A 27,034-nucleotide genomic window follows, 5' to 3' on the forward strand; every position below is an offset into this window, starting at 1 on the left:
GTCTGAGGAAACATGAATAGTGTACAATTGGGTGGCATATTTGTTATGTTTTCAGCACCACTGGAGTGTGTGTGTGGGGGGGGGAGGGGTTGGTGAGCTGGAATTTCTACCCCGGCCCCTAACCTGTCTTAAGCCGTTTCTGATTGTTCCACGTGGGACAGAAGAAGCCTCAGAATTCAATATCTGATATTTAAAACAGAAGTGCTTCTTAATATAGTCACGTTCCTTCTCATCAGTACGGTATCAAAACCCACATCTTGACATCACAACCATGCATCCCTTTATTGATGCATGGTTGATACCCATGATGTACTAGAATTTTTTAAAGCTCTGATAAAACAATAGGATAACTCCCCCCCCCTTAAAACTCATCTGGCTTGCGATTATATATATACACACACAAGCTGGCCCTGCAATGCGTTGTGGTGGCTCAGTTTGTTAAATGGAGCCTCAGAGTCCTCCTTGAGACTCCCCTCACCTTCAGAGTCCCCCTGTTTTGTGTGTGTTATGTTTACATAGGCGCATCCCTATGTCTCCCCTCCCCCTGTTCCGACCCATTACCTATCCCTGTCTCTCCTTCCCCCATCCCCCGGTTCATCCCTGTGATTGGGCCCACCCTGTTCTGACCCATGATCTATTCGCCCCCCCCCCCCAGGCAGCCGCCCCCCCCCCCAGGCAAGGCCCTACCTCCACTCGGCCTTGTCTGGAAAGCTGAGCCTGTGGAGAGGGTAGGTTTCCTAGGTGTAGTACCAGTGTAGCCATCGCTAGAGGGCACTGGGTTACAATCTCTCCTGTGCTCCCAGCATGTACTTGCAGGTGATTTGTGAGTTCCGGAACACTGGGTTTGGGGTTTTTTACGTGGCATCAGTGTGACATCTGTCTTAGCAAACTTTATAAGATTAATCTCACGGTAGCATGGGACGTTGTGTGCAAATTTGAATGCTATCGGTCAAGTGGTTTCGGTGAAAAGTGGAAACACACCCACATGCCGTTTTTACATTTATATATATATATAGATATATTGAGCTGCTTTACACAGTTGCTATGATCTTCTCGGCAGGGGCTTGTAATCGCAATAGGCAAACTGGTGACCTCCATGTTTCGGACCATCAACTCCCACGATCCCTGGCCACCATGCTGGCTGGGGCTGAAGAGAGTTGTAAAACAAAACATTTGGATTGACTATCTTTGCAGCAAGCTGCCTGAGCATAAGATGAAGACAGTTTTAAAAAGTGAGATGGCTTAATGGTGGGGGGCTTGTAAATGGAAAACAAGTTGAAGAAGTCTAGGGCTGTGATTCATAGCTCCAATAGAACGATCTGGAGTAGATGCATAATGACTGGTGTGATCCCAACTCTACTGCTAGCACACATGGACCCAAACAATGTGAATGTGGGGCCCTTCCAACCATGCCATTCCCTCTTTTTGAGATGCAAATTTGAAAAACTTCCTGCTGTGGTCAGTTTCATTTGCATGGGAGCCTTTTTTTCCTTCTGCAAAGGAGGTGGGAAGGAGGGAATAAAACACTGACTCTGCATCCCTGATACCCACAAGCCATACAGCAACTCTGCTGGTCTCTGGTAGTCCAGATCTTAGAGTGAGGAGTGGTTGGGGGCATAGTCTAAACAGGCAACTGCTGCAGAAAAACACCATGGCAACTGGTACCTCTTGCACGTGATCATCCCTTTCTCTTTAGCATTACAACACCAAACCAGCTGGGAGAGAAGCTGCAACTTTGGATGAGCTGAAAGTCATAGCAATGGGAGGCACAGACATGCTCTCACAAGGAGACAAAGCTTGACCCTCTCCTGGTGAAACAAAACTCGATTCAGAAGGGTTTGTGAAATGAACAGAAGTTGCTGGCAGGAGCAGGGGGCAAGTGCAACGAGGACAGAAGCAGGGAGAAAGAAGGCAGTCCTCAGAATAAAGAGGAGCTTGGCCCTCCCTTCTCTTCCAGATTGTATAGTCCTGTCATCTTCCAGATAAGATAAATGGCCTCCATCAATCATCCCCTGCAGCCCTCACAGAAGCTGGCTATCTGCTTGACTCCTGAAACATATTGGCCGTCAACTGGGGGGTATTGCTGATCTGACAAGGTTCTCTTTTCTGAAAGCAGCCCCTAGGGTTTGATCATTTGCATAATGGTTTATTGTCTCCACAAAACTCAGCCCTGCTTCCTACATTTTCCCAGATGATGGAATTGAGACCAGTTATTTGGGACAAGCAGGTAATTGTCAACCAAATGGAAATCAAAATGAATTTGTCAAGGAAACAAGGATAGTCCCACCAACCTTATAATTTACTCTCCCCCCTCAGCATGCGGTAGAATCAATGCACGCCACTTCATACTCTCAATGAAAAGAAAGAGCTGTAGGAAACAAACATCCATTATTTGCAGACTTATTTTAAATCGGAAAGCACTCAGGGCAAGACATTTTGCTGCCTGAGGCAGAGAACAAGATGGTGTCCCTTCCCATTTCAGCTGAAATGGCAGTTGAATCTTGCTTTAACACTGGTGATGGTACAGTATCCTTCACTGCATCTGAAGACAGCAGGCTAGCTTAGGGTATATCTGTCAGGACATATGACACTCCCTGCCCTCCTGCCTCACTCTACCTAATGGTAGGGCTGGTCCTGGTTATATCCAACATGGAACAATTACTTATCCATATATAATTTTTATGAATCTGAAGAGTTTTGTATTGGTGTTTTAATGGGGAAGCCCATGACTCTTCAGAAGGCTTCTGAATATTAACTAGGGTTGCCAGACTCAATAGTGGACAGGACTTCTGTGCTTTTAATTGCCCTGCTCTCTTTTGAGTCTGGAAACTTTAAAGAGAAGCCAGCAGACTCTTTGTTTAATTTCCAAGCAAAGGGCCTGCTGGTTTCTCTTTAAGGTTTCCAGACTCAAAAGAGAGCAGGGCAATTAAAGGCACAGAAGTCCTGTCCACTATTGAGTCTGGCAACCCTAATATTAACTGTCGGTACAACCAAAAAAACTAATTGTTGCTCAATCCTGGCTCAAATTCCAGTGCAAATGATTGCTTTCTTCTGTGGCACAGCTTTTCAGTACAGTAATCAGGCATGAGCAAAAATGGAGGACAGCATTAATGCCAGATTCTTTTTAAAATTTATTTCTTGTGTGTGAGACTGATTAGATCATAACTGCTTCTCTTTGGTGATGAATTACAGTTCACCTGGGCTGCACTGCCTGTGTTTTGGTCAGCATTCTGTGAGTTGTTCATCTACAATGTAACAACAGGAACAACTGGTACAATTCCATAGTGATGTTCTCTGTCCCACTTGTTCAGTAGCAGAAGTTTCAAAGCTGCAAAGTACTGTTTGTACCACAGCAGCTGAAGCCAAGTCTGAGGTTTTGCACAGACAAGATTAATGGGGAAGGGGGGATCATTTATCTTGCTTTTTTCTGTGCATGAGAATCAAGATTCCAGTTCTTTTAATCATTTGCATTGACTTAAGGGATGTTTGCTGGAATGCAGGGATGGGGGACCCATGACTCTTCAGATGATGTTGTATGACATTCCCTTATCATTGGCCATGCTGGTTGAGGCTTATGGGAACAGAGATCCAACAACATCTGGAGATCCTCAGGCTCCCCATCCCTGCTGTAATGAGAAGCCCTGCCCGAGATTATAATATTTAAGGCAAGTGATTATTCAAAGAACTGAGGCCACACATGCCACACTTCAGCCCTTGCTTAGTGGCATCCTCCTGTTGAACTGAACACTGATACAGCATTATTATTCCTTTGTATTAAGGCTAACAAAATATACAGGCAATCTTCTTAAACTGTCTGAAGTTTCAATCTTCTTAAACTGTCTGAAGTTTCAGTCTGATAGCTGACAATGGTCTGCCATTATTAAGGTAAAATGATCTACCTGTGTCTAGTGACAGGTGCACATGGGAGATGTATTCATCGAAGTGAAGCTTGAAAGCAAGACACAAAAGCACATGATTCTGTCAGCCTCGTGTTCTTTTGCACTTTCTGCTGTGAACCTTATCCTCATTTTCCAGGCCATAATGCACTATAACAACAAACAACAACAACAACAAATTATTACAGCAAAAGTCTGTACAAATGCTGAACTCCCTTAAGTAGATGAGACTGCAAAGTAGGGCGGCACTTCTACTGTTTGTAGTAAGAATGCTTTAGCTAATCAATGAAATGTTCCAATGATCTAATTAAAAACTATCCCATAAGAAAAGCAAATTACAGTTGTATACATCTGTGCAAGTTCCAGAATATTTTTTACAAAAACATGTAAAAGTAATCAAAATAAAAATCAATACTAATATGCAAGATATGAATTTAAACAGAAATAATTAGGTTAACTGTATTTTTAAGAACTTCCCAAGAGAATTTCCAGAAGTTGAGACTCAGCAATTTACTAGAACATAAACGTAGGACTTAGAGATGGATCACATGCCACTGTGAAAACAATGTGTGCTGAGAGTTAAACTGTAATTACAGTGTATGAAAACGGTATTTAAAATTCTGCAAATAATATTTAAGATATTGAGTTTTTAATATCTCTGTATTTATTATATATAATGTGTGTGTAAATGTTGTTTTAAAAAGAGAGAATGTAAAGTACCTGATAAAAAAAAAAACACAATCACAACTTAGTTTTTCTGAATTAATACTTATTGCTGATTGCATTGTACTGGTGGCAGTGAAGCCCTGCTGCCTACATTAGTACCCTTTTAACCTTGGAAGAAACAGAAAAGAGTTTAAAACATTGTGCTGAATGCAAGTGAGATTTAATGATGGGAGTGGGAGAGAGAGAGAGAGAGAAACAGTGGAACATGCAAGCTGAAGTTGGGGTGCTTATCTGGAAAAGCAGAGATAGGTGGTGTGCTATCAAAAGTCATAGATTGCAAGGGCAGGCTAGCCAAGCAGAGCCAGACATACCCTTAGGCAAAATGCCATGACCACCTCAGGTGGTAGTTGCTGCGGGGCGGCGGAAGCACTCAATGGTAGCAGTCAGTTGTTGCTCCTGAGTTTCTAGCCATTGCCCTCTGTTGAAGGACAGAGCTGCTTATGCCCCACAACCTGACCTGGGACCCTATCTTAGCCTGCTGCCCCAAGTGCGGTGGAGGTTGCTATTCCATTCCATTCTTCCTCAGGCTGAAAAATATCCTGGGCAGGTCCTGAGGTCAGATCATTCTCACAGACAGGAGACACAGCAAGAGAGAAGAGGTGCAATTGTGTGGTGTGTAAAGAAACAATGACCCAACTGCCATGGCAACGAGATCATAGTCCTGCTTTGCAACATCTGGCAAGACAGGAAGGAGCAGCCTGGTGACCACAATGGTGTCTCACAATACTGTGAGACTTGGAACTTTTCATGGGAATTCAGGAGGAGGTGGGCACTGGTAGAAGACAGTGGGTAGGCGGAACAAATAATTCTAGTTTTGTCCCCATTCTCCTCCCTGCCGAGTTGTACATGGACAACATTGAGACCTAAAGATGAAGTGGATAGGTTGTGCTAACCCCTGAAGTGTTTGTAAGCAACATGCCAGGCAGGTGGGGACTGTCTGAGAGCAGAATGAAGTAGATGGTGCAAAGCCCCATTCATTTTTATAGACTAGCCTCCACTGGGCAGCATGCATAAGGCTGGCTTTAGAACTGTACGTAAGGACCAGATGGCAACAAGCCAAGAAAGGCAGACACTGCAGGCTGCAAGCCCAGGGAAGAAGAGAAGGAAAACAAAGGTGATGATTGCCAGCACCTTTTTGCTGAAGCTCGGAAAATGGCCACACTCCTTCTACAGTCTGTACAGGATAGGGGAGAGGGCAAGGTCAGCTAGTATGAAGTGTGTGGGACACTCAGTGGACAGCAGAGAAGGGGGAAGAAAGAGACAACTGACAGAAACCCGTAAAGCAGGGGTGGGGGGATCCTTTTTCATCCTGAGGGCCACATACCCTTCTGGGAGCCTCATGGTAATATCAGGCCAGAAGCAAAAGTGGGCAGAGCAATGAATACACATTTTACTTTGGTACAGTAGGCTAGTTTCTTCACAAAAAAGGCATTATCCAAGTTCAACATCACATTCCAGCCAGGCAAAAATGCTCAAGGAAGGAGGTGAGGTAATACTGGTGAGGGCTTTGGCCGGGGGAGAGAGTATGTGTGGCCAGGGAAGAGTCCCAAAAGAGACCTGGAGGACAGCATTTGGCCCACAGGCCTGAAGTTCCACATCCCTGATGCATGAGGTGAGGCCAGAGACACAGCCAAAGTAAGGCACTGAGGATTTTGAGCAGGGAACTCTGTCTCACTCGGTAGCTTCCTTGCAGAGAAAACTGCTAATCTCTGCTCCACCACCACCACATAGGGCTAGATAAGCTACTGCAACTTTCAACACCAGCAAAATGTAGTGCTGTGAGGACCCCACTTGGCTTTTGATAGCTGCTTTCTTTGGGCTTGGCTGCTCAAACTAATTTCCTGCTCAGTACAGGCTGAGCTGTTATGGAGTACCTGGGAGCTGTGCTGAACAGCTGGCCTGCCTCTTGGCTACCAACAATCCCATCCCAGTTCTGGTGATGTGACCTGAGTGTCCCACTGCCTCTGGAAATAAGCTGTGGTGGGGATGGCTTTTTGCACCATTATTTTACCAGCCAAAATGTTGGCTGCAGGCCTGCAACTGAGATTCATTTCAGTAGAATCACACATAGGCATCATTAACTTCCCTGGGCTGGAGCTATTAACATTTATTGCAACTGTTTGATTGTTACCTGGAAGGTAAATATACTCTTTAATATCTTTTCAGCTGTAATGCTAAGCTGTAAAATGCCTGTTTTTGAATTTCTTCGTGCATCATAGGAATGCCTGGAGGCCAAACGGTAGCCTGGTGCCACATTGACTACAGTTCACAGTTAGTGAGGAGAGAGTTTAACCACCAGCCAAATCTGGGCTTAGCCAAGTGTTGTGGGAGCAAAAAAAGCGGCAACGTAAGCCAGAGTGAGGGAAGCTTTGGCCCTTCAGACTACATTTCCCACCATCCCTGGCCACTGGTCATGCTGGCTGAAGGGAGTCAGAGTCCAGTATGTACCTTTCCTTGCTTATGGGTTTGTTTTGTAGTGTTAATACACAACATGTATGACAAAAAAACCCTAAATGCATACAGAGCACCAAAGGCTCCCTATTCCTCTGTCAGCCACAGTTTGGCTTACCGTGTTGTGGGAACCAGGCCAGTGTGCCTAGCTATGTTGCATCTTTCCCCGTTTCCTTGCAAGCCTTTGTGCGGCCCCACTAAGCTGCTCACACTTACTTGGGAGTAAGCCCCCCCCCCCAATATGGAACCTACTTGCGAGTAAACGTGCCTTATTCAGCCTATGAGCTGGCAGCTCCCTTCCCATTGGCTGCTTCTGGCCATCGACGAGAATTATTAGACGGGGCAGGCGCGTCCGTTGGGATTTACAACCGTCTCTCCTCCTGCGGGAAACCGCGCGCGCCGCACGCCCCTCCACCTCTTTAAAGAAAGCGAAAGCTCCCACCTGTCCCCGTGCCGCTCCGCCGGGGTTCAAGGGCTCCCATTGGCAGGCGGCGGCCGTCAATCTTTGTAAGGCGGTCACGCGAAAAAAGCAGCCGGCGCAAACTCAGACGGCCGAGTGCGGCAGATGCGCGTGTGCCACACGGGTGAGAAGGCGTGGTGCGGCTTCGCTTGTTCGTCCCGTGTTCTCCCCCCCCCTCTCTGTACAAGAGAAGGAAGCCTTATTTCCCCCCATCCACCTCCGTCCTAGGCGGTAGGAACCTGCCTGGGCGACAAGGTGGTAATGTGAGGGGGCTCAAGGGGGTTCCTGTCCTGCCGCCGTCGGCGCTGAGCTCCTTTCACATTCGCCGCCTCTCTCACTCACTATCTCGGTTTCTCAAGGGAAGGGGAAGCGGTCTTTCGTGAGGGCTTGGGAAAAGGGCCCACAGAAGGGCGGGAAGGGGAAGGGCGAGGGCCCGCGGAGACGTTCACACGAGCTGGGCGAAGCGACGGGCTCAATTCGAACAGTTTCGAAAGCAGGCCGTAGAAACGGCCTTTCTCCATTTTCTCGCCTTTCCGGAAACAGAACCGAGGGAGCCCCGGGGTTTAAAGCAAACCACCCTGAGAAAGAGCCGAAGATAAAATGGGAAGGCAGGGTAGAAACGGGAGCAGCAGGCGAGCCGGCCTTGCCTGCTCTCCCTCGCACCCGCGGATGCGGCCTGTAGGCACTGCGTCTGATCCATCGCACCCCTGTTATTGGTTAAGATTGGTCCCCCTGCCTATAAGGTATTGGGAAGGGCGGGCGGTAGGCCGAAAGCCTGAGGACCAAACTCCCCGGAAGTTTTGCCGCTCAGCGTTGTTGGCAGCCTTAGACTTGCGCAGCACAGAAGTCTCGATTTGGCCATATCACCGGCACATGGGACGCTTTAGGGTCTTTCCCCAGAAACGCCAGGTTTTTGAGTTTCTGTTGGGGTTGGTGCCGGCATTAGCTCCTGTTCGCGGGAGCATCAGGGATCTGGGTGGCGGTGGAGGCTCTCTGAGAAACCACCACACCCAAATCTTGAAAATAATTTGTTTCGGGAGCACTCCTAGTAAAAGAAAACAAACGCCGCCTCCATAGAAAAGTCACAAGGTGGTCTTGAGTTTCATATTAGAAGCCATGGGGTTAGTGCTCCCCCCCCCTCCATCAAGTACTGTAAGTAAGTACTGTAAGCAAGTAAGTAAATAAAAGTAACTGAGTACCTGACCCCTGACCCCCATGCCCATGTTAAAAGCACTACTAAAATTGCGAATGTGTGCACCAGCAATCTAGAAATATTTGATACCATGTTCTTTGTTAAAATCTGGCAGTTTTTTTGGGGGTAGAAAAATTTCTAGTGCAGTATATTTCTCGTGGAAATACACCGTTTTCTGTGCTTGGCACAAGGGGCTCGTCAGTATCCCTCTCTAGGAAGGATGAGGTTTGGGTCTCGGAGAGCCCCAATAAAACAAAATGCACTGTTTCATAAAATGAATTGTTCAGTGCCATAATTTTTCCTTAAAATCTTCAGAGTAAGGAAAGTGCATGCTACTGAGTTGTCATGTTTTACAATATTTACAGGTATTTCAAGAAAAACAATTTCCAAGTAAACATTTGAATCAGTTTGAATATATATATTTTAATCACATTGTGCATTTCCCCCTTCCTAATAAGAGACATTATTTGACTTGCTTTTGGGAAAGTTTTTTATATAGTATGGAGAATTGAGCGAAGTATGTATAATAAACGTAAGTCAAACATGCTAAATTGGATCCTAGTTGAAAATCTGCATATTAAATCTGTGTTTTAATATGGAACAGACTCCCTTGGGAGGTGGTGGACTCTCCTTCATTAGATGTTTTTGGCACAGGTCAGATGACTATCAGTCACTGATGCTTTAGTAGATATTATTGCATCGCAGGGGGTTGGACTAGGTGACCTTCGGGGTACCTTCTAGCTCTACAGTTTCAGAGAATCTCTGCTTAGCAATATGTGTGCACTGGGAATCCTGGCTTATAACAACAACAACAAAAAAGGTTAGCTGCAAACAAGCCAACTTCAAAGCTAGTTAGTTTAAGCTGAGATATTTTGAAATAAAAAGTAAGCTCAGCAAGTGCTCCTTGCCACGTGAGAAGTGAAAGGGACTACTGAACCCAACACTTTATCTTACCAGAAAATGTGGTTATTTGCATTAACAACAAAAATTGATTGCTAATCAAATAGTTCTTAGCACCTATAAATGGTTAACTGTGTTTCAGTTCTGTTTTGGTATTTTAGCTTCTTCCCATTACAGATAATAGCTTCTAGATGAAAGAGGGAGGATCACATTTGAAATAAACAAGAATTACTGAGTCCATTTAGCTGTTTATAAAAGCATTTACAAAAGCTTGCAGTTCATTACACATGCACATTTATCTAAAGTAATTCTGCTAATGCACTAATAAAGCTAAAATACTATAAACACTTAAAACATTTTGTTTCACTTTACTAGTTTATATTATATTCATATAGTGTTTTGGGGTTCAGGAATAGACTGCATAAAACCATACAGCATGTACAGTACTAAAATCCACATTAAAATAGATGCATAACTTAAAACATGATCCTGGAAATTAGCAAGCATATATAGATATATCACGAATTTTCTTTGAAATATATCAGGTTACTTAAGCATGTAACTGATTTTCAATAAAGGTTTTTCAATAAGATCTTAACATGAAATAAGAAACTGCTTTCTGTTTAAGCAACACTATGAACATTCTATCAGTTTGCAGAAGACATTACAGCAATGAATGAAGAACACACAGATGTAACAAATGGGTGCAGTAAAGTCAGAACTGGTACTCAGAATGAGGCTGCCTTATTGGCTCTTATGGAAAAGACTGGCTACAACATGGTTCAAGAAAATGGACAACGAAAATTTGGTGGACCTCCACCGGGTAAGAAAGCAAACCTGTGTGTTTTTAAAACGTTAAGCTTTGGAGTGGGAGTGAGGGAACATCTTTTGAATTAATTTGTGTAATGTAGGTCAATTTAACATTGACTGAGAACTCTGTAGTTAGTTTTTCAAAGAGCCTAGATCCCTTTTGTGCTTAATGTTACAGGAAACTATACACTTTCTATAATTTGACCCATCCCAGCTTAAGATAAAGTAACTGGATTCAAGTTGATTTATTCCTGTTTGTTAGACTAGGCTATAATTCTGACCATATTTTGAAGTAAATTCAATTGAAATCACTAACTAGCAGGATGGGTTAGGGGAATAGAGCTATTAAACTATTTTCAAACTCCATTAATAAAACAGATATTTTACCCCATCTGTTTATCATACAGGAAACAACAAATTAGAAATTTTCTAATGTGTTAAGACATGTATGTTAAAGTTCTTACTGGGAATGTATCTTGTCCCATAGCATTTGTAATAATGTGCTGAACAATTTTTTTAAGGTTGGGAAGGTCCACCACCACCTCGAGGCTGTGAAGTTTTTGTAGGGAAAATTCCCCGTGATATGTATGAAGATGAACTAGTTCCTGTTTTTGAAAGAGCTGGGAAGATCTATGAATTTAGACTGATGATGGAATTTAGTGGTGAGAATCGTGGATATGCATTTGTAATGTATACAACCAAAGAAGAAGCTCAGCTTGCCATTAGGATCCTTAATAATTATGAGATCCGTCCTGGAAAATTTATTGGTGTTTGTGTAAGTTTGGATAACTGCAGACTATTTATTGGAGCTATCCCAAAAGAAAAGAAGAAAGAGGAGATCTTAGATGAAATGAAAAAAGTTACGGAAGGTGTAGTAGATGTTATTGTGTATCCAAGTGCAACTGACAAGACAAAGAATCGTGGTTTTGCATTCGTAGAATATGAATCCCACAGAGCTGCAGCTATGGCACGAAGAAAATTGATTCCTGGTAAATCTTTGTTTTTCATATAAAGTGTAAACATATTCTTTTCAAGCACTTCATTCCTAGATATGGACTTCACTAAGAGCCAACCTTGATGAGATAGTGGCAGGTTCTTGTTCCCTAGCCATGTAGAAAGCAAGGAGTGGTGGATCTGATTAAGAACAAAATGGGCTGATTAAGAACATAGGTGAGGAATGCTAAATTATCCCCCGGCTACAGTTTACATTGAAGCAATGTAAGTCCTTCCCCCCTCCCCACTTTTGTTCTTAAAATTGGACCACCATTTCATACATGTTAGTCAATTTGGGTTTTTATTATACTGATCTGCCATCACAGCCAGTTCGGCCGTAACATACTCAAGTGGGAAATGAAGAAATGACAATGAGCCTTACATAAAGCAAATTTGTGTTTTTTTTGCTCTCTCCTGATTTGGTTCCCTGCAAATCAACCACGATGCCCCATCCCACATATGTCAGCCTTCAACCGTTTGGAAAGGCTTTTGGGGGTTGTGGGGTGAAGGGAGAAGTAGAAGAACATTCTTAGGTAACTATGGAAAATGTTAAAAATTGATGCATTTTCATTTCATTTTTCTTTCATAGGAACATTCCAGTTGTGGGGCCATACTATTCAGGTTGATTGGGCAGACCCAGAAAAAGAGGTTGATGAAGAAACCATGCAGAGAGTCAAAGTATTATATGTTAGAAACTTGATGATCTCAACTACAGAAGAAACAATTAAGGCTGAATTTAACAAATTTAAACCAGGAGCTGTTGAGCGTGTAAAGAAACTTCGAGATTATGCTTTTGTTCATTTTTTCAACCGAGATGATGCAGTTGCTGCTATGTCAGTAATGAATGGGAAATGCATTGATGGAGCTAGCATTGAGGTAACACTGGCCAAGCCAGTAAACAAAGAGAGTACCTGGAGACAACATCTGAATGGACAAATTAGTCCTAGTTCTGAAAACCTCCTTGTCTTTGCAAACAAAGAAGATGGTCACCAAAAATCACTACCGAAGCCAGCCAGCCTCCCAATTCGACTTAATGGACAGCACAGTCCAAGTCCTCCTGAAATTGAAAGGTGTACTTACCCATTTTTTCCTGGAACAAAGCTTACTCCAATTAGCATGTACTCATTAAAATCTAGTCATTTTAGTTCTGCAGCAATGCAGTTAGATTATTATTGCAACAAAAATAACTGGGCTCCTCCAGAATATTACTTGTATTCAACTACAAGTCAAGATGGAAAGGTTCTACTAGTGTACAAGATTGTTATTCCTACTGTTGCAAATGGATCCCAAAGTTATTTTATGCCAGACAAACTCTGCACAACAGTAGAAGATGCAAAAGAATTAGCAGCACAGTTTGCACTGCTACACTTGGGTAAGCTCTTAAAATTTTTATTAGTGTTGTGGTTCTTGGTGCTCATTATTTTAGTAGAATGAATAATTAATCTAAAGCAAATAAGACTTCATAGTGGCCCCTGGTGATTAGTAACCAAGCTCTATGGAAAAGCCTGCATTTTATACTCCAGAGATACTTTAGAATCTTTTACATACACCAAGGGATGTAGAGACTTTGTACTTTTTGCCTCAGAACGCACCTGTCAGATACTCGGTTTCATCTTTAACTGTCAAGCAGCAGCATGCTAGAGAACAAGAATACATTTAATCTTCAGTGTAAATCTGATTTTATTTGTTGTTTTGGACCATATTCATCTATGGGATCTTTGCCTTTAAGATTGAGGCTTCTAGTTTTATTGAAAAGGCAGTGGCAGTTAATTTTCATTTCAATCACATACTTGCGTTGGGGGGGGATTGCAGAAAAAAAAATACAGTAAAGTTGTTTGGGGATGGAGTTACGCAAGGGGATGGAGTTCCGCAAATGCTTTAACTTTTCTCAGGACTTTGGGAGGCATTTACTGTCCTTAGAGATGTGTTTGTCAAGCACCAGCATACAGCCCTTGGACTTGAAAAAGTTTCTCACCTCTGGTTTAAGCTATGAGTGGTAAAATATTTTCCCAAACCTCTTCACCTTTCCTAAGCTCTTTTTATTAGCAAATAGTCACTGTTTCCAAAAGCTACCCACTTCCTTTGTGAAAAGGACTAATTTATAGTTGATAAGGCCTTAGAGGTTGTAAAATAAAGGGTTTGTGAAAACTCAACCAGGAAAAGATAAAGCATGATTGAGGTCACATCTGCAGGAGAAAGTCCTATCCAGCTACATGATTAATGTTCCAAATCAGGAGATATGTCAGGCGGGTTATGAATTAAATTATTATTGCCCAGCACTCTGCATATATGCAGTTGCACATGAGTTGATTGCGCACAAGTGGGAGGATGCCTGTACAGCATTTATAATCTGAGGGAAGTCTCAGACTCAGTCAGCTGCCAGTTTGGATCCCCCCCCCCAGTTGATTGTACTTAGTTCCACCTTAGTTGTTTAAGTACTTATTACTGCCCTGAATTACCTTTCCCGCCCAAACCCATTCCTTTTGTATTATTCTTGGATCCAATATTGCATAGTAGTAGCCTCCTAATTGACTTGCCTGGTGTGACTTTTACATGACTGAAGTATTGTACTGTACAATATGGTCTGGCTGGTGAGGTTTGGTACTGCTGTCTCTGCCGACTTCTTGTAACCAGCAGTTTTAACAAAGTGAATATCCTAATTCTTAGTGCTCAGACTACACATTCTGTTGGATATTTTCTACTCCTGTATTACAGGGGTTACTATAATGTAATCTTCAGAATCCATATCAGGATTATATGCCTAAACTCTATTGCACTTCCTGCCAACTCAAAGTTCAGGTTAACTTTTATCAATATAAAAGCTGGTATTTGAGAACTTTCAGCACAGTAGCTATAATAAACACTCCACTACCTTTTCTCAATCTAATATTGAAAACTTTACAGATGATCTGTTTCTTTAAAACATCCTATTTGATATGCCCCATTTGTATTTTGCTGCTACTTACCATTCAGCTTTTACATTTAAGTACTAATAACATTAGGGGCGCGGGTGGCGCTGTGGGTTAAACCACAGAGCCTAGGGCTTGCTGATCAGAAGGTCGGCGGTTCGAATCCCCGCGACAGGGTGAGCACCTGTTGCTTGGTCCCTGCTCCTGCCAACCTAGCAGTTTGAAAGCACCTCAAAGTGCAAGTAGATAAATAGTGGGAAGGTAAACGGCGTTTCCGTGCGCTGCTCTGGTTTGCCAGAAGCGGCTTTGTCATGCTGGCCACATGACCTGGAAGCTGTACGCCGGCTCCCTCGGTCAATAACGCGAGATGAGCGCCGCAACCCCAGAGTCAGTCACGACTGGACCTAATGGTCAGGGGTCCCTTTACCTTTACCTTTTTACTAATAACATTAGATTACTGAAAAATGTCCCAAGTTTGGAAACACAATTTAAAATGCTGGGAAGATGCTGCGAAGGGAGCTATCACAGAATTGTCAGTTATTGGTAGATATGGAAACCAACTTTAAATTATCTGTATTAAAATGTAAGAAGATCATGGGTTATACTGCCTCAATGGACATGTGAAAGTTTATAGGAGAGAGAAATAGTAAACATTTTCCCTGTGCCAATATACCTGAAAATAAATACAAAGTAACAGATAGGTTTCCTTGTATAAAAGGGATTTTTTGTTTGTTTGGCAACTATGTCCTGTACTAAAACAAATCGGAGTCTGATCAAGTTTATAATCGGCAAGACCCCTGTATTTAGATCTTGTTATTTTAGTATATGTTATGCAAATCTATACCCTGTGACTTCAGTGTACAGTGGATGCTTGGGTTGTGAACGTGATCCATGCGGGAGGCACGTTCGCAACCCGCGTCTGCGTGGGTTGCGATTCGGCGCTTCTGCGCATGCACAAAGCACAATTTAGCGTTTCTGTGCATGTGCATGCGCCGAAACCCGGAAGTAACCTGTCCTGGTACTTCCGGGTTCAGTGTGGAGCGCAACCCGAAAAGACACAACCTGAAGTGGCTGTAACCCAAGGTATGACTGTACTAAGGAAGCCTCTAGATTGCTGTTAGTTAGAAATGAAAGAGCTCAGTACTTCTGGAACTTATGCCTTGAGATCAGCTTAGCTGGCATATTTGTGAAGATGTATTTTGCAATGCCAACATAACATAACAGTATTGTACTGCATAATTTTGTGGCGGTTGTTGATGCATGAGTTGGTGCCCTTTTTCTTAAAGTGTGTGCTAGCACAGGAAGATTGGGGGTTGTTAATCATAACTTCAGTGTGCGGAAGATCAGTGTCCTAAAGTGAGTTGAGAACTAAAAAGTTACACATACATAACAAACTGAAAATGCATAGTCCAGTTAATTAAGTTCCAGAATTCCATACACTTTTGTTAGGGTTAACATCACCTTGAAGATTGTTACATTCTGTCTCCACTGCTTGCAGAAAGGGTACATAACCTCCCCAGTCTGGACCTGTGTAGGAAAATTTGGAGAAAGTAAGCAGGTAAGTAACTTGATTGAAGAAGAAAAAAAATGGGTCAAATTCATGCCTGGCTAAACGCTTGGAATTTCCCCTGGAATGAAATTGCCATTTGCAGAGAAATAACTTGTGCTTCGATTATGGCACTATTATTTTGAATGTTGCATGTAACTTCAGTAATTAATCCCCAATAGTAAAAAGTCACAAATTCTCCTCCATTGTAAAGAGTGATCAGGGTATATATTTAACTATTGGCAGAAATAATTATTTTTTCCTTTCATTTTTTTTAATGGCACAAGGAATTTCTGTGTGACAAAAATGCTTAAATGAGCCTTACTCTGAGAATTACGACCTCCTTAAGTTACATATAAACTAATTGATGTTTTAATACTGTTTTTTCCTCTTCCCCATACCACCCACTGATATTAAAATGTCTTCTACTGTTCATAAAGTTTTATTTATTGTGACTCCTTTTGCTTCTTTTTTGTCTCACCCCCCAAAATGCTGATTTTACTGTCACACTAAATTCTTTCCCTTTTCATGTCACATTTTTATCTAGATCATGGCAGAATCTTATGCATATTATTCATGTTTAGCACCTAGTATATTGTTAGCATGCCTATAAATAATGTTGATGACGTAGTGCCTGTGTTTTGGTTCATTGAGCTTTAAAATATATGTTGAAAAATAAATGGCAAGGATTATGAAGTCCAAGGAATGAAGTTGGTCTGAACCTGTGTACTCTACTTTAACTGGAGGGCTGCAAATTAAATCATTTCTAATCCCCCCATGCCCCCCCCAAATCCTGCCTAGTTCAGGAGAGTAGATATGCTAGCCTACTGTAGCAAAACAAGCCATTATATTTATGCCACTTTAAAAGACTTAAAACAAATTTATTGTCGATGCAGGTTTTAAGAACCATAGTACAGTATAGCGTTTACATTTTCCTAATAATACAGCCATGTACAGTACTTGTTTTTATTCTGAACCGATATGTAACTCTGCCAAGTCATCTAGAACAGTGGTTCACAACCTTTTTGGTACAGCAACCCACAAGTTCACATTTCCTTGGTATGGTGATCTATAGCTTCATTGTCACGTGAATTTTGGACCTTAGGTCTTCGACAGCCATCAGCTTTGTGCATTTTAATGGCAAGTTTGCCTATTTTATAACCAACAACTTGGGGCACCCAAAGACAAATTTACTTAACACTCCTATTAATGTGCAATTTGTTGAAATATTTATAGTAAATTACGGATTCCGTTCGACTTCCAAGGTACTTACAAAGTTTTTCTCATCTTTGTTTATGGGAATGTCAGAACACCCACCATCCGGATTGCAGGATATTTCTTCAAAAACTATAAAAATGCTTCTATAACCATAACATAAACAGTGTAGGGCCCTATCTGTACTATATGCTTAAAGCAGTATTATATCACTTGGCTTCCCTCAAGTAATCCAGGAAACCGTTTGTTATGGGTCCTGAGAATTGTTAGAAATCCCTGTCCCCCTATAGAGCTACAATTCCCCGAGTGGATTAGCAACGCAGGGAACTCTGGGAATTGTAGTTCTGTGCAAGGGGAATGGGTTTTCCTAACAACTCACAGCACCCTTAACAAACAACAGTTTCTGGGGGGAACTGAACTTTGGGGGAAGCCATTAGTGTCAAACGACGCAGGTTGCGCTGTGGTCTAAACCACTGAGCCTCTTGGGCTTGCTGATCAGAAGGTCGGCGGTTTGAATCCCCGCGACGGGGTGAGCTCCCGTTGCTTGGTCCCAGCTCCTGCCAACCTAGCAGTTTGAAAGCACGCCCCCAAAATGCAAGTAGATAGATAGGTACTGCTCCGGCGGAAAGGTAAACGGTGTTCCATGCCCTGCTCTGGTTTCCAGAAGTGGCTTAATCATGCTGGCTGCATGACCCGGAAAAACTGTCTGCGGACAAACGGCGGCTCCCTCGGCCTGTAAAGCGAAATGAGTGCCGCAACCCCAGAGTCGTTTGTGACTGGACTTAATTGTCAGGGGTTCTTTACCTTTACCTTTTATGAGTGTGAAAGTGATGTAATACTGCTTTAAATGTAGATGGAGCATTAGTTATAATGCACTATAAATATTTGTTACTGTTTTATTCATGAGAAAGTCCATTTTGGCAAGTAATAGTGGCAGTATATGCGTACATTGTGGCCTACTGTCACCTGATATGCCGTCATCTGCCAGGGAGCAGTTTCCAAGCATTCAAATGTAAGACTTTAGCCTTTCTCTTTGTCAACATAGCATTCCAATACAGTGGTACCTCGGGTTACGAACACGATCCGTTCCAGGACGCAGTTCGTAACCCGAAATGGTCGTAACCCGAAGCACCATTTTGCACATGCGTAAAGTGCAATTTCCGCGCTTTGTGCATGCGCAAACCGTGTGCTGCTTCTGCGCATGCGCAGAATGCGCACACGGCGAAAATACTTCTGGGTTTACGGAGTTCGTAACCTGAGGTGTTCGTAACCCGAGGTACGACTGTATGCCAATGAAACAAAAAGTTGTAAGAGGTGTTCATTGTTTCAGTTAAGGATTAAAAGTAAAAAATTATTATTTGGGGTTTACTTATAAACTTCATTTGCACAGGCGTTGCAAGTTGCAACCCATAGGCTGGGAAACACTGTTTTAGAAAATAATATGTTGGCTAAAACCAAGGGTACCTTCATACTGTTCCTTTTATGGTGTTGAGAAAATAATGTGGCTTATTTCGGCTTGTATTATCTTGGAAGGCATAACTGAGTGGGGAAATTAAGAATTTTTGTTGGTCAATCATAAAATAGAAATTTAATTTGTTTCTAAACAGTATTGAATTTTAAGTTGCACATGCTGGGAAATTATTTATAGATGTGTTTTTAGCTGTTTTCCTTTGAAAGGCTTGTTGCAGTTCTGCAAGTTACTATTAATGTATTTGCACAGCAGCAATAATACTTAAATTGTTGTAGGCATATACCAAGATGCATGGTAGTTAAATATTGGCTAATTGGTGTGATAAAAAGTACTGCCACTTTCTTTTTCTCTGAAACTGATTCATTTCTAACTTGTAGATTGAGTCTTAAAGGCAAAGATTAAAAACTTGCTAAGGTTGGACTCTTGGAAAGCTATTATTTAAAACGCTTCAGTGTGGCAGCATGATAACTCTGTTTCTGCAAAATTAAAGATGCAACTGAAATCTATAAATGAAATTTCTGTTAGGCAGGGGCTAATTAGACATTATATGCAACTATGTGAATAAAACACTGAAGGCTTTCTTACTATAAAATATTCTTTTGAAAGGAGGCATCTCTGTTCCAAATCTGATTTCAGGTGAGTTTAACCTTCAGAATGAGTTTCTGATCATTCAGGAGGAAAGATGCTGATAATTGGGAGTGAAGAAGGGCAGAGGGAGGGCTAAATCTCTTCCACTCCATGTTCCCACGCAATCCCAACAAACAGCTTAAAGATTTTATCCTAAAAGGCTTGCAGGGTTTCTTTTTATGCATTTCTATATGGTTAATTAGACCCTAAGTGCCCAGTATTTGTAGCTGTTGTTGTTTAGTCGTGTCTGACTCTTCGTGACCCCATGGACCAGAGCACACCAGGCACTCCTGTCTTCCACTGCCTCCCGTAGTTTGGTCAGACTCAAGTTGGTGGCTTCGAGAACACTGTCCAACCATCTCGTCCTCTGTCGTCCCCTTCTCCTTGTGCCCTCAATCTTTCCCAACACCAGGGTCTTTTCTAGGGAGTCTTCTCATGAGGTGGCCAAAGTATTGGAGCCTCAGCTTCAGGATCTGTCCTTTCAGTGAGCACTCAGGGGTGATTTCCTTCAGAATGGATAGGTTTGATCTTCTTGCAGTCCATGGGACTTTCAAGAGTCTCCTCTAACACCATAATTCAAAAGCATCAATTCTTCGGCGATCAGCCTTCTTTATGGTCCAGCTCTCACTTCCATAGCTACTAGGAACAAAATTTCTGAGCCATCTTTTAGTGCAGGCACCCCCAAACTGTGTCCCTCCAGATGTTTTGGCCTACAACTCCCATGATCCCTAGCTAACAGGACCAGTGGTCGGGGAAGATGGGAATTGTAGTCCAAAACATCTGGGGGGCCGAAGTATGGGGATGCCTGTTTTAATGTAACAAGATTTGCAGTTTAGTATCCTCCATCTTCATTGTGTTTGTCCTTTTTGAGGCTTGAAATGTATAGATAGTTGTTTAGCTGAAGGACAAAGCATGTAAGCTCCTGTCTCCGCTTGTAATGCTGTACCAGGCTACTAGATGGCACCACAAAGTCTTCATTAGGGACATCCAGGGGACAATCAGAGTTCCACCTGATAGTTCATTTTGTACAGTACAAGCAAGACAAGTAAGCTCTCTCTCTCTCTCTGTGTGGCCCTGTCATACTTTGTTTTAGAGAGCTTTGGCTCAAAGTAGCCCATGTGTATAGGTAGTCTTCAGTGCTGTTGGTGAGCAGCAAGGTTTTGAGTGAGGAATGTGTAGGTTTTATTTCTTAACTTTTGTTGCTTAATTAAACCTCTGTTGTACATTCAAACTTAACTCAGATTATTATTGTTTTTTTACAGACTACAATTTCCGTCGAAGTTCAGTAAATAACATTTCTCCAGTTAGTGCTACTCTCTCTTCTGGAACAACCAGCATGTTACCATATACATCCAGACCATATTCTTATCCAAGCTACCCTTTGTCACCAACAATTCCACTTGCTAATAGCAACCATGTTGGACAGCGTCTGTATATCTCCAATCAGGCCTCATTCTTTTGAAAAAAGAAAAAGCTGGATGAAAATGGAATATGTTTTATTTTATTTTAAATCTAGAGTGTAGTTTTAGTTTTAATCGGGTCCACGCAATTAGTTTTGGTGAGTTAACTTTATCCATTTTACAGATTGCTTATAAATTTATTGAATTTGTGTGAAGATAAAGTTTCAAACGTGTTTTTGTTTGGCAAGAATGGGATTCTTTCAAACGTGACATAGTATTCCATGCCTTGTCTAATTGTAGGCAAGGGAACCCAAGTACTATTTTTTTTAAAGTAATTACTTTGCTGAATGGTAGCATTAACATATTTTAAGTGCCTACAAATGTTGGTTATAATCTTGTTACCAAGGATCACACTTCTTTTCTTTTCTCTTTTGGAGATGGGAAACATTATTTCGTTAAAAAGCAAAGTATTATGTAAGAAGGAAATGATACAGATGAGAGATTTATTTTTGTAGAAAAAGAAAAACAAACTTAACTCCAAGTGAATGCCTCTAAGTGAATACCTCCAAATTTGGCTTCACACAAATAACTTATATACTATTGTGATCCTTGTAAATCACTTTGCATATTTTAGTTGCATCATAAATATTTGTTTTATTAATGAAACAAATTATTTTGTGTTAATTTATCCAGTGTTTACATTGTTAAGCATTATTTGTTAAAGGTACTGTTCTATTTGCATGTTGTCATGTTTTTAATGTTTATATCATGTGTTTAATTCCATACTTGAATGCAGACATTTTGACATTAAATTCTTGCTGTATAAAATACTAATGAGATTTGTCTTTAATACGTAAAGTAGTTGTCAGTAAATTTCAAATCAGTTTATTACCATGATTCTGCCCCCTGTGGTGTTGAACCAATAAGTTAACTGATTAAAATGTGCATATTGCAAACCACCGTATGAAACTGCAAATAAGGTCCAATTTATAAGTTATTAGAGTGGATTCTCTGTTGTCTATTCAGTTGCATGCTGTATCACTAACGTATAGAAACCGAAATGTGGATGGGATAAAGGGCATTGTTCTTTCACCTCCCATCTTGATTTCCAAATTTAGGCACTGGGAGGGTTAAGGCACCTCCTTGTCTACCACTGCTCCTCTTCTCCCTATTACCCCCTGCTCTGAACCTGTTTTTCTTTAAAGAGCTTCTGCATATAAATATAAATACCAACATATGTTGTGGAATATTAATAATAGTTGCTTCTCAATGGAGACAGCATACTTACTTTGGACTGTAGGTGGCAGCAGTGTGCTGCATGAATGGCTTCTAGAGTTTATTTACATCTTGCCTTTGGAATTGAAAATATCAATGCAGCTAACAAAGGAAATAAAAAACAAATGGGTCTAACAAGCTATGGAAGGGTACTTTACTCTCTCTTAGTTAACTCTTAGTTAGATAACTAATTCCAAACCTCCATTAGTTATCAAACACTACTTTTAAACATACAGTGTTGTGTTGAACTTCTGAAACATTTGCTGCTACAAAAGGAAGCATCTAATCAAATTCTGAATGTGAAAAGAAATTGTCAGTTGTAGCATGAGGAAAGTTGTATGGTTGCATTATAGCAGTCTTGCCTGCTCCCTGTTAATATGGAGAGCATTAATTGGCCACAGTGCTATGTGTCTTCCAGACCTGTCCCAAACTTTGAGGAAAAAAGCACCTAGGCAGATGTGCCACAAAGCCAAGATAAGCTGCTGCTACCTGGTATATATTTTAATATTAATTTGTATCCATTTTCAGATCATGGGCATAATCCAGGCAGAGCCCTCCCCCTGCCTCATTGCTAAATGCAAATGACCTAAAGTTAAGAAATTTTAGTAAATTGGATTATTTTTTCCTACTAAACTCAGTGGAACTTGATAATGATTTATTTTGGTTGGCCAATGCTCCATAGTTCCAAACGGGGGAATTTTTTTAGTCTGTAACTTGAATTTGATATTTGTGAAGATGCATATTGTTTAGAAGTAGAATTTCTTTCCCACTAGAAGCAATCTGGTTTGTTTGTCAGCACAATGTATATCCAATGTATTTCTCCTCTGGGGAAAACCAAATGCATGATTTTTTTTTTCATCTGAAGAGAATGCAAAATAGTTTTCCGGTTTCAGGCTGGCATTGGCTACAAATCAAAAGCAGATGTTTTACTGGTGAGATGGACAGGTTCTCTTTGTTAATGCTTACCCACCAGTTCAGTGCTGCTTCGACTAATCCCCAGACTGATGTAAGTAAATGTGGATTGCATTTTGAAAGCACTAACTTGACTCTGCTGAACTTGGTACTCTGTACTAAGGAAACCCAGGGAACAGTGCTTAGGATCTAATACCTGTGTCAACACAGAAGACATGGAGTAAGCTCCCTTCACCTAATGGCATGAAGGTTTTTATCCACTGATATGTAGAGAGCCATGGGATAGTGCTAAGATGAAAAGGATAGTGAAATCAAGAAAATAACGTGCAGTAAAGCCTTATAAATACAACTATAAAACTTACTGGAGCTTCTTGTTTGGAAAGAAACCTCATAATATTTCAGCAACATTACATTTGGAAAGAAAAAAAAACCTTAAAGTATTTGAAAACACTAAGTATCTGAAGAAGTGTGCATGCACACAAAAGCTCATACCAATGACAAACTTACCGTAGTTGGTCTCTAAGGTGCTACTGGAAGGATTTTTTAAAATTTTGTTTTGAAAACACCAGGGTTGAGATTTAGTTTGATTCATGTTAATCTAGCATTACTCTTCACAGCCCACATTGACAACTTCAGGCTCCTTGTTTTGTAATGCAATACCGAAAAAATTGAGAAGTTTGTTTCATGTTGTTCATATATGGAACTTTTCTGTAGTGTTACCAAAATGAAACATTCAAATCCCACTGGATGATATCCTGGTGCAGTTGCCTGTCAGTTTTCACCGTGGCACAGTGGGATTTCCTATCCCCCAATAGCCCCCAGCGCACACACTCCAAATATGTTCTTGAGCTTTAGAGGGCCTTTCGAGTAGATTTCAGGAGGATGGGGGCAGAGAGGAAGGGGAAGGCCCTTTGTGCAAGTTGATGTCCATTCGCGCAAGGTTGGATATTTACGTATTTGTTTGGGCAGTTACTGCCTAATTACAATTGCCTCAAGCGGTTTACAAGGAACACATTGAACATAAAAATGGGTTAAAACTATAAGATCAGAATTCAGTCAAAATGCCTGCTGGAATAAAAGTATTCAGCAGGAAACCTGTTTGAATTCAGCTGGAAAGGAGTTCCACAAAAGGGCCTACAGGCCCACAGTGGTAACCATTTCCTCATTGCAAACAGACTTTCCAGACTGTAGGTTCAGCTTTTGTTGCTGCTGTAGCTTTTCTGACAAGATAAAGATGGTCCCCTCCACAACATGCCTGAGATGTGGTTCAGTTTTCTTACAAGCTGGCTGACTGATTACACCTCCTATCTCAAGAATAGTCACGTCATATATAAAGATGGATGAGTTCTGTCAACTGCCACTTCCAAATGGCAATATTTGTCTTAATTCTGTATGAGCTTCATAGTTGGCAAAGGCAGAAATTATTTCACATTACAGATGGTAAACTTCGGTTCAGCTGTGGTTTATAGCCTGACATGTCTGGGAAATTTGCAAAGGGATATTAGTCTGTTGCAACAAAAAACAGTCATGGCATTTTAAAGATTGTTGGCTGTAACGAAAGCTGCCATTGCCGTTGTATAACAGACTTCCACTTGTGCAATGGATCTTCCCCTCCTATCCCCTGCAGCTGCTTGTCTCAAAATTTGTTCCAGAGGTTTGGGGGACCCTTTTGTAGCAGATTTTGGAGATGGACAGAGAGAGGAAGGGGAAGGGGAGCAGAGTTTGCATCAGATGCATGAAGTGGTTGCAGATATATATATGTATAGTTAAACAGTGAGTTCAGAAGAAAAATAAATGAAGCAAGGTTCTGATGGTAATTGTTATGTTATTAGCCATGGTAGTTCGCAAAAAGCCAGTTGTTGATAACACAGACATCCCCAATGAAGTGGTCTCCAGATATACAGTATTAGACCACAACTCCCATCACCCCTAGCCAGCATGATTGTGAAAGGCTGTGATAGTGATAAAGCCAGAGAAGAATGAAACTAAAGTAATGACTAAGGCTGCAATCCTAATCATGTTTACTCAGAAGTAAATTCCATTGAATTCAGCAGGGGCTTATGCCCAGGGAAGCGCTGTTAAGGATTGCAGCCTAAATTCTATCCAGATACAGTGGAACCTCGGGTTATGAACACCTCGGTTTACGAATTTTCGGTTTACGAACGCCACGGACCCATCTGGAACGGATTAATTCACTTTCCATTACTTTCAATGGGAAAGTTCGCCTCCGTTTATGAACGCTTCAGTTTATGAACAGACTTCCGGAACCAATTACACCCATGCTTCGGGTTAAGTACGCTTCAGGTTGAGTATTCCGCGGACCCGTCTGGAACGGATTAATCCACTTTCCATTACTTTCAATGGGAAAGTTCGCTTCAGTTTATGAACGCTTCAGTTTAAGTACTCCACGGACCGTCTGGAACAGATTAATCCACTTTCCATTACTTTCAATGGGAAAGTTCGCTTCAGTATATGAACAGACTTCCGGAACCAATTGTGTTCATAAACCGAGGTACCACTGTACTGTAAAAGGAAACTGGGTGCCCAAACATCATTTAATGCTCTCTGCTAAACCTAACAATAGGCACATAACAGAATAATCTTAATAATTTTCATGATTCTTCACTGATTTTTTTACATAATAGTATTTAATTTCTACTTAAAAGAATAAGGTAGCATTAAGACATTAGCTGTTCTTCATGTTAAAAAGTTTTTGGTGTTATGGACAGAATTTTCAAAGTAATGTATACAAAACTCTGCTTTCTTCAATAATTGTGCACAGCACTGAACATTTTCCTAATTCCATATATATTGGTTTTCATTATGTTTTATCTCTAATTCTTTTATCATTATCTGAATAGTGGATATCTTCACACTAGAGATAAGAATCGCAGAAGAGATTATGCAAATGTTGGTAAGGGAATCTCGGTAGAATATATAGTAGTTGCACCTACAATTACAGTCAAGCATTCCAAATACTGTTAAAGAAAATTGGACTGTTGTAAAAATTACTTTTATGCATTGTGTCAAAATGATAGTTCTGTTTTCCCACTCAGTAATTTTAAAAAGTGACTGTATATGTATTTCTCATTTCCCTCTCCAAAAGACATTTTATTTAGGAGACTTCTCTCCTAGATAGATTTCTAGACCACATTTAAATGGTGCATTAACAGTATATTAAATGGCATGAAATTATCTCCTAAAAATATAAAATATAATTGTGGTATGAGTGCATAAAACAATAATCTGGGCACAGTGTTCATGCACGGGTTACCGTAGGACTTCACCAGCACCTACAGACTGCAAAACTGATCCTTTAGCAATAACTCTGCCCATAACATACAGAACACGACCTCCCTAATCAGACAAATCATTTACTAATAGACACTCTACCTTATCTCAGCTTCAGTTTATTGGCCCTCATCCAGGTCATCATAGATCCCACACACTGATTCAGCACCACCGCTGCCTTACTTGCCGTTCTTCACACAGAGAATTATCTGGGGCATGGAGTGGAGGAGAACTGCGAAAATCCTCCATAAGCGTTTGTGATTTAAACAAAGGGGTAATGTAGAATTATTTGTGAACTTCCAATGGCATTCTGGATGAGAAGGATCTTTGATTCAGCAAAGGACTTACCTTAACCTATGTAATAATAGCAAACACATCTTCTGAGTGTGGATCCTTATTTAGCCAAAATGACACCGTCTGCACACTCAAGGAATGTATCAGCCAGCTTGGAGTAACCAAGGTTTGCAGAATAATGTTGGGAAGGGAAAGTGGGAAACCAAGGCGAAATGGAATGGAGAAACCTGGAAAAGGCTGGAACTCTTAAAAAGCATTCCACGCTGCAATATTTTGTTGCAGGTCCTCCTTTGGCTCTTATTTATCTACAGAGTTTTGTCTCACTGAGTCAAAAAAACAATTTGGTTTTCTGGCCTGGAACCTCCTTGATAAACCCTTGAGCTTTTATTGTCCGCAATACAGCCATTGATTCTGTCAAATAATTTGTAGGTTGCAACCACCATTTGTGAACCCCCGATTTAACAGTTGCATATGTAACATAGTTGTAGACAATTTAGTTTTCAAATTTGCCCAGCTGATAGTGGTGATCAGTATTTATTATGCACGCGGTGCAGCGCAATTACTTGCATCCTTTATTTTCTGTTTTCTGTGGATTTCAGTCAGACGTGATATATATCTGAACAGCTGCTCTAACAACTACACAATACATATGCTCAGATACCATAA

At 41.2% G+C, this 27,034-nt stretch overlaps 1 protein-coding gene across 2 annotated transcripts; it reads left to right on the forward strand.

The window, feature by feature from the left end:
- Nucleotides 1–10,297: 10,297 nt before the first annotated feature.
- Nucleotides 10,298–20,712, forward strand: RBM46 (RNA binding motif protein 46). Of its 2 annotated transcripts, none has more exons than XM_035112898.2 (4): nt 10,298–10,448; nt 10,957–11,424; nt 12,018–12,800; nt 20,459–20,712. In XM_035112898.2, exons 1-4 carry the CDS (start codon nt 10,298–10,300, stop codon nt 20,656–20,658), a joined length of 1,602 nt encoding a protein of 533 aa, XP_034968789.2. In that variant the 3' UTR covers nt 20,659–20,712. The 2 variants fall into 2 exon arrangements, with proteins under 2 accessions (XP_034968789.2, XP_060135119.1); XM_060279136.1 differs by lacking the exon at nt 20,459–20,712 and adding an exon at nt 15,836–15,891.
- The last annotated feature ends 6,322 nt before the right edge of the window (nt 20,713–27,034 follow it).

This window comes from Zootoca vivipara, chromosome 9 (assembly GCF_963506605.1).
Source record: "Zootoca vivipara chromosome 9, rZooViv1.1, whole genome shotgun sequence".
NCBI classification, from domain to species: domain Eukaryota; kingdom Metazoa; phylum Chordata; class Lepidosauria; order Squamata; family Lacertidae; genus Zootoca; species Zootoca vivipara.

What these genes read in the sequence shown, in the direction of transcription:
- RBM46 (XM_035112898.2), top strand. Translation starts at nt 10,298, where the DNA reads ATGAATGAAGAACACACAGATGTAACAAATGGGTGCAGTAAAGTCAGA. An exon ending in ATTTGGTGGACCTCCACCGG is followed by an intron (nt 10,449 to 10,956) that starts GTAAGAAAGCAA and finishes AATTTTTTTAAG; the next exon opens with GTTGGGAAGGTCCACCACCA. An exon ending in GTTTGCACTGCTACACTTGG is followed by an intron (nt 12,801 to 20,458) that starts GTAAGCTCTTAA and finishes GTTTTTTTACAG; the next exon opens with ACTACAATTTCCGTCGAAGT.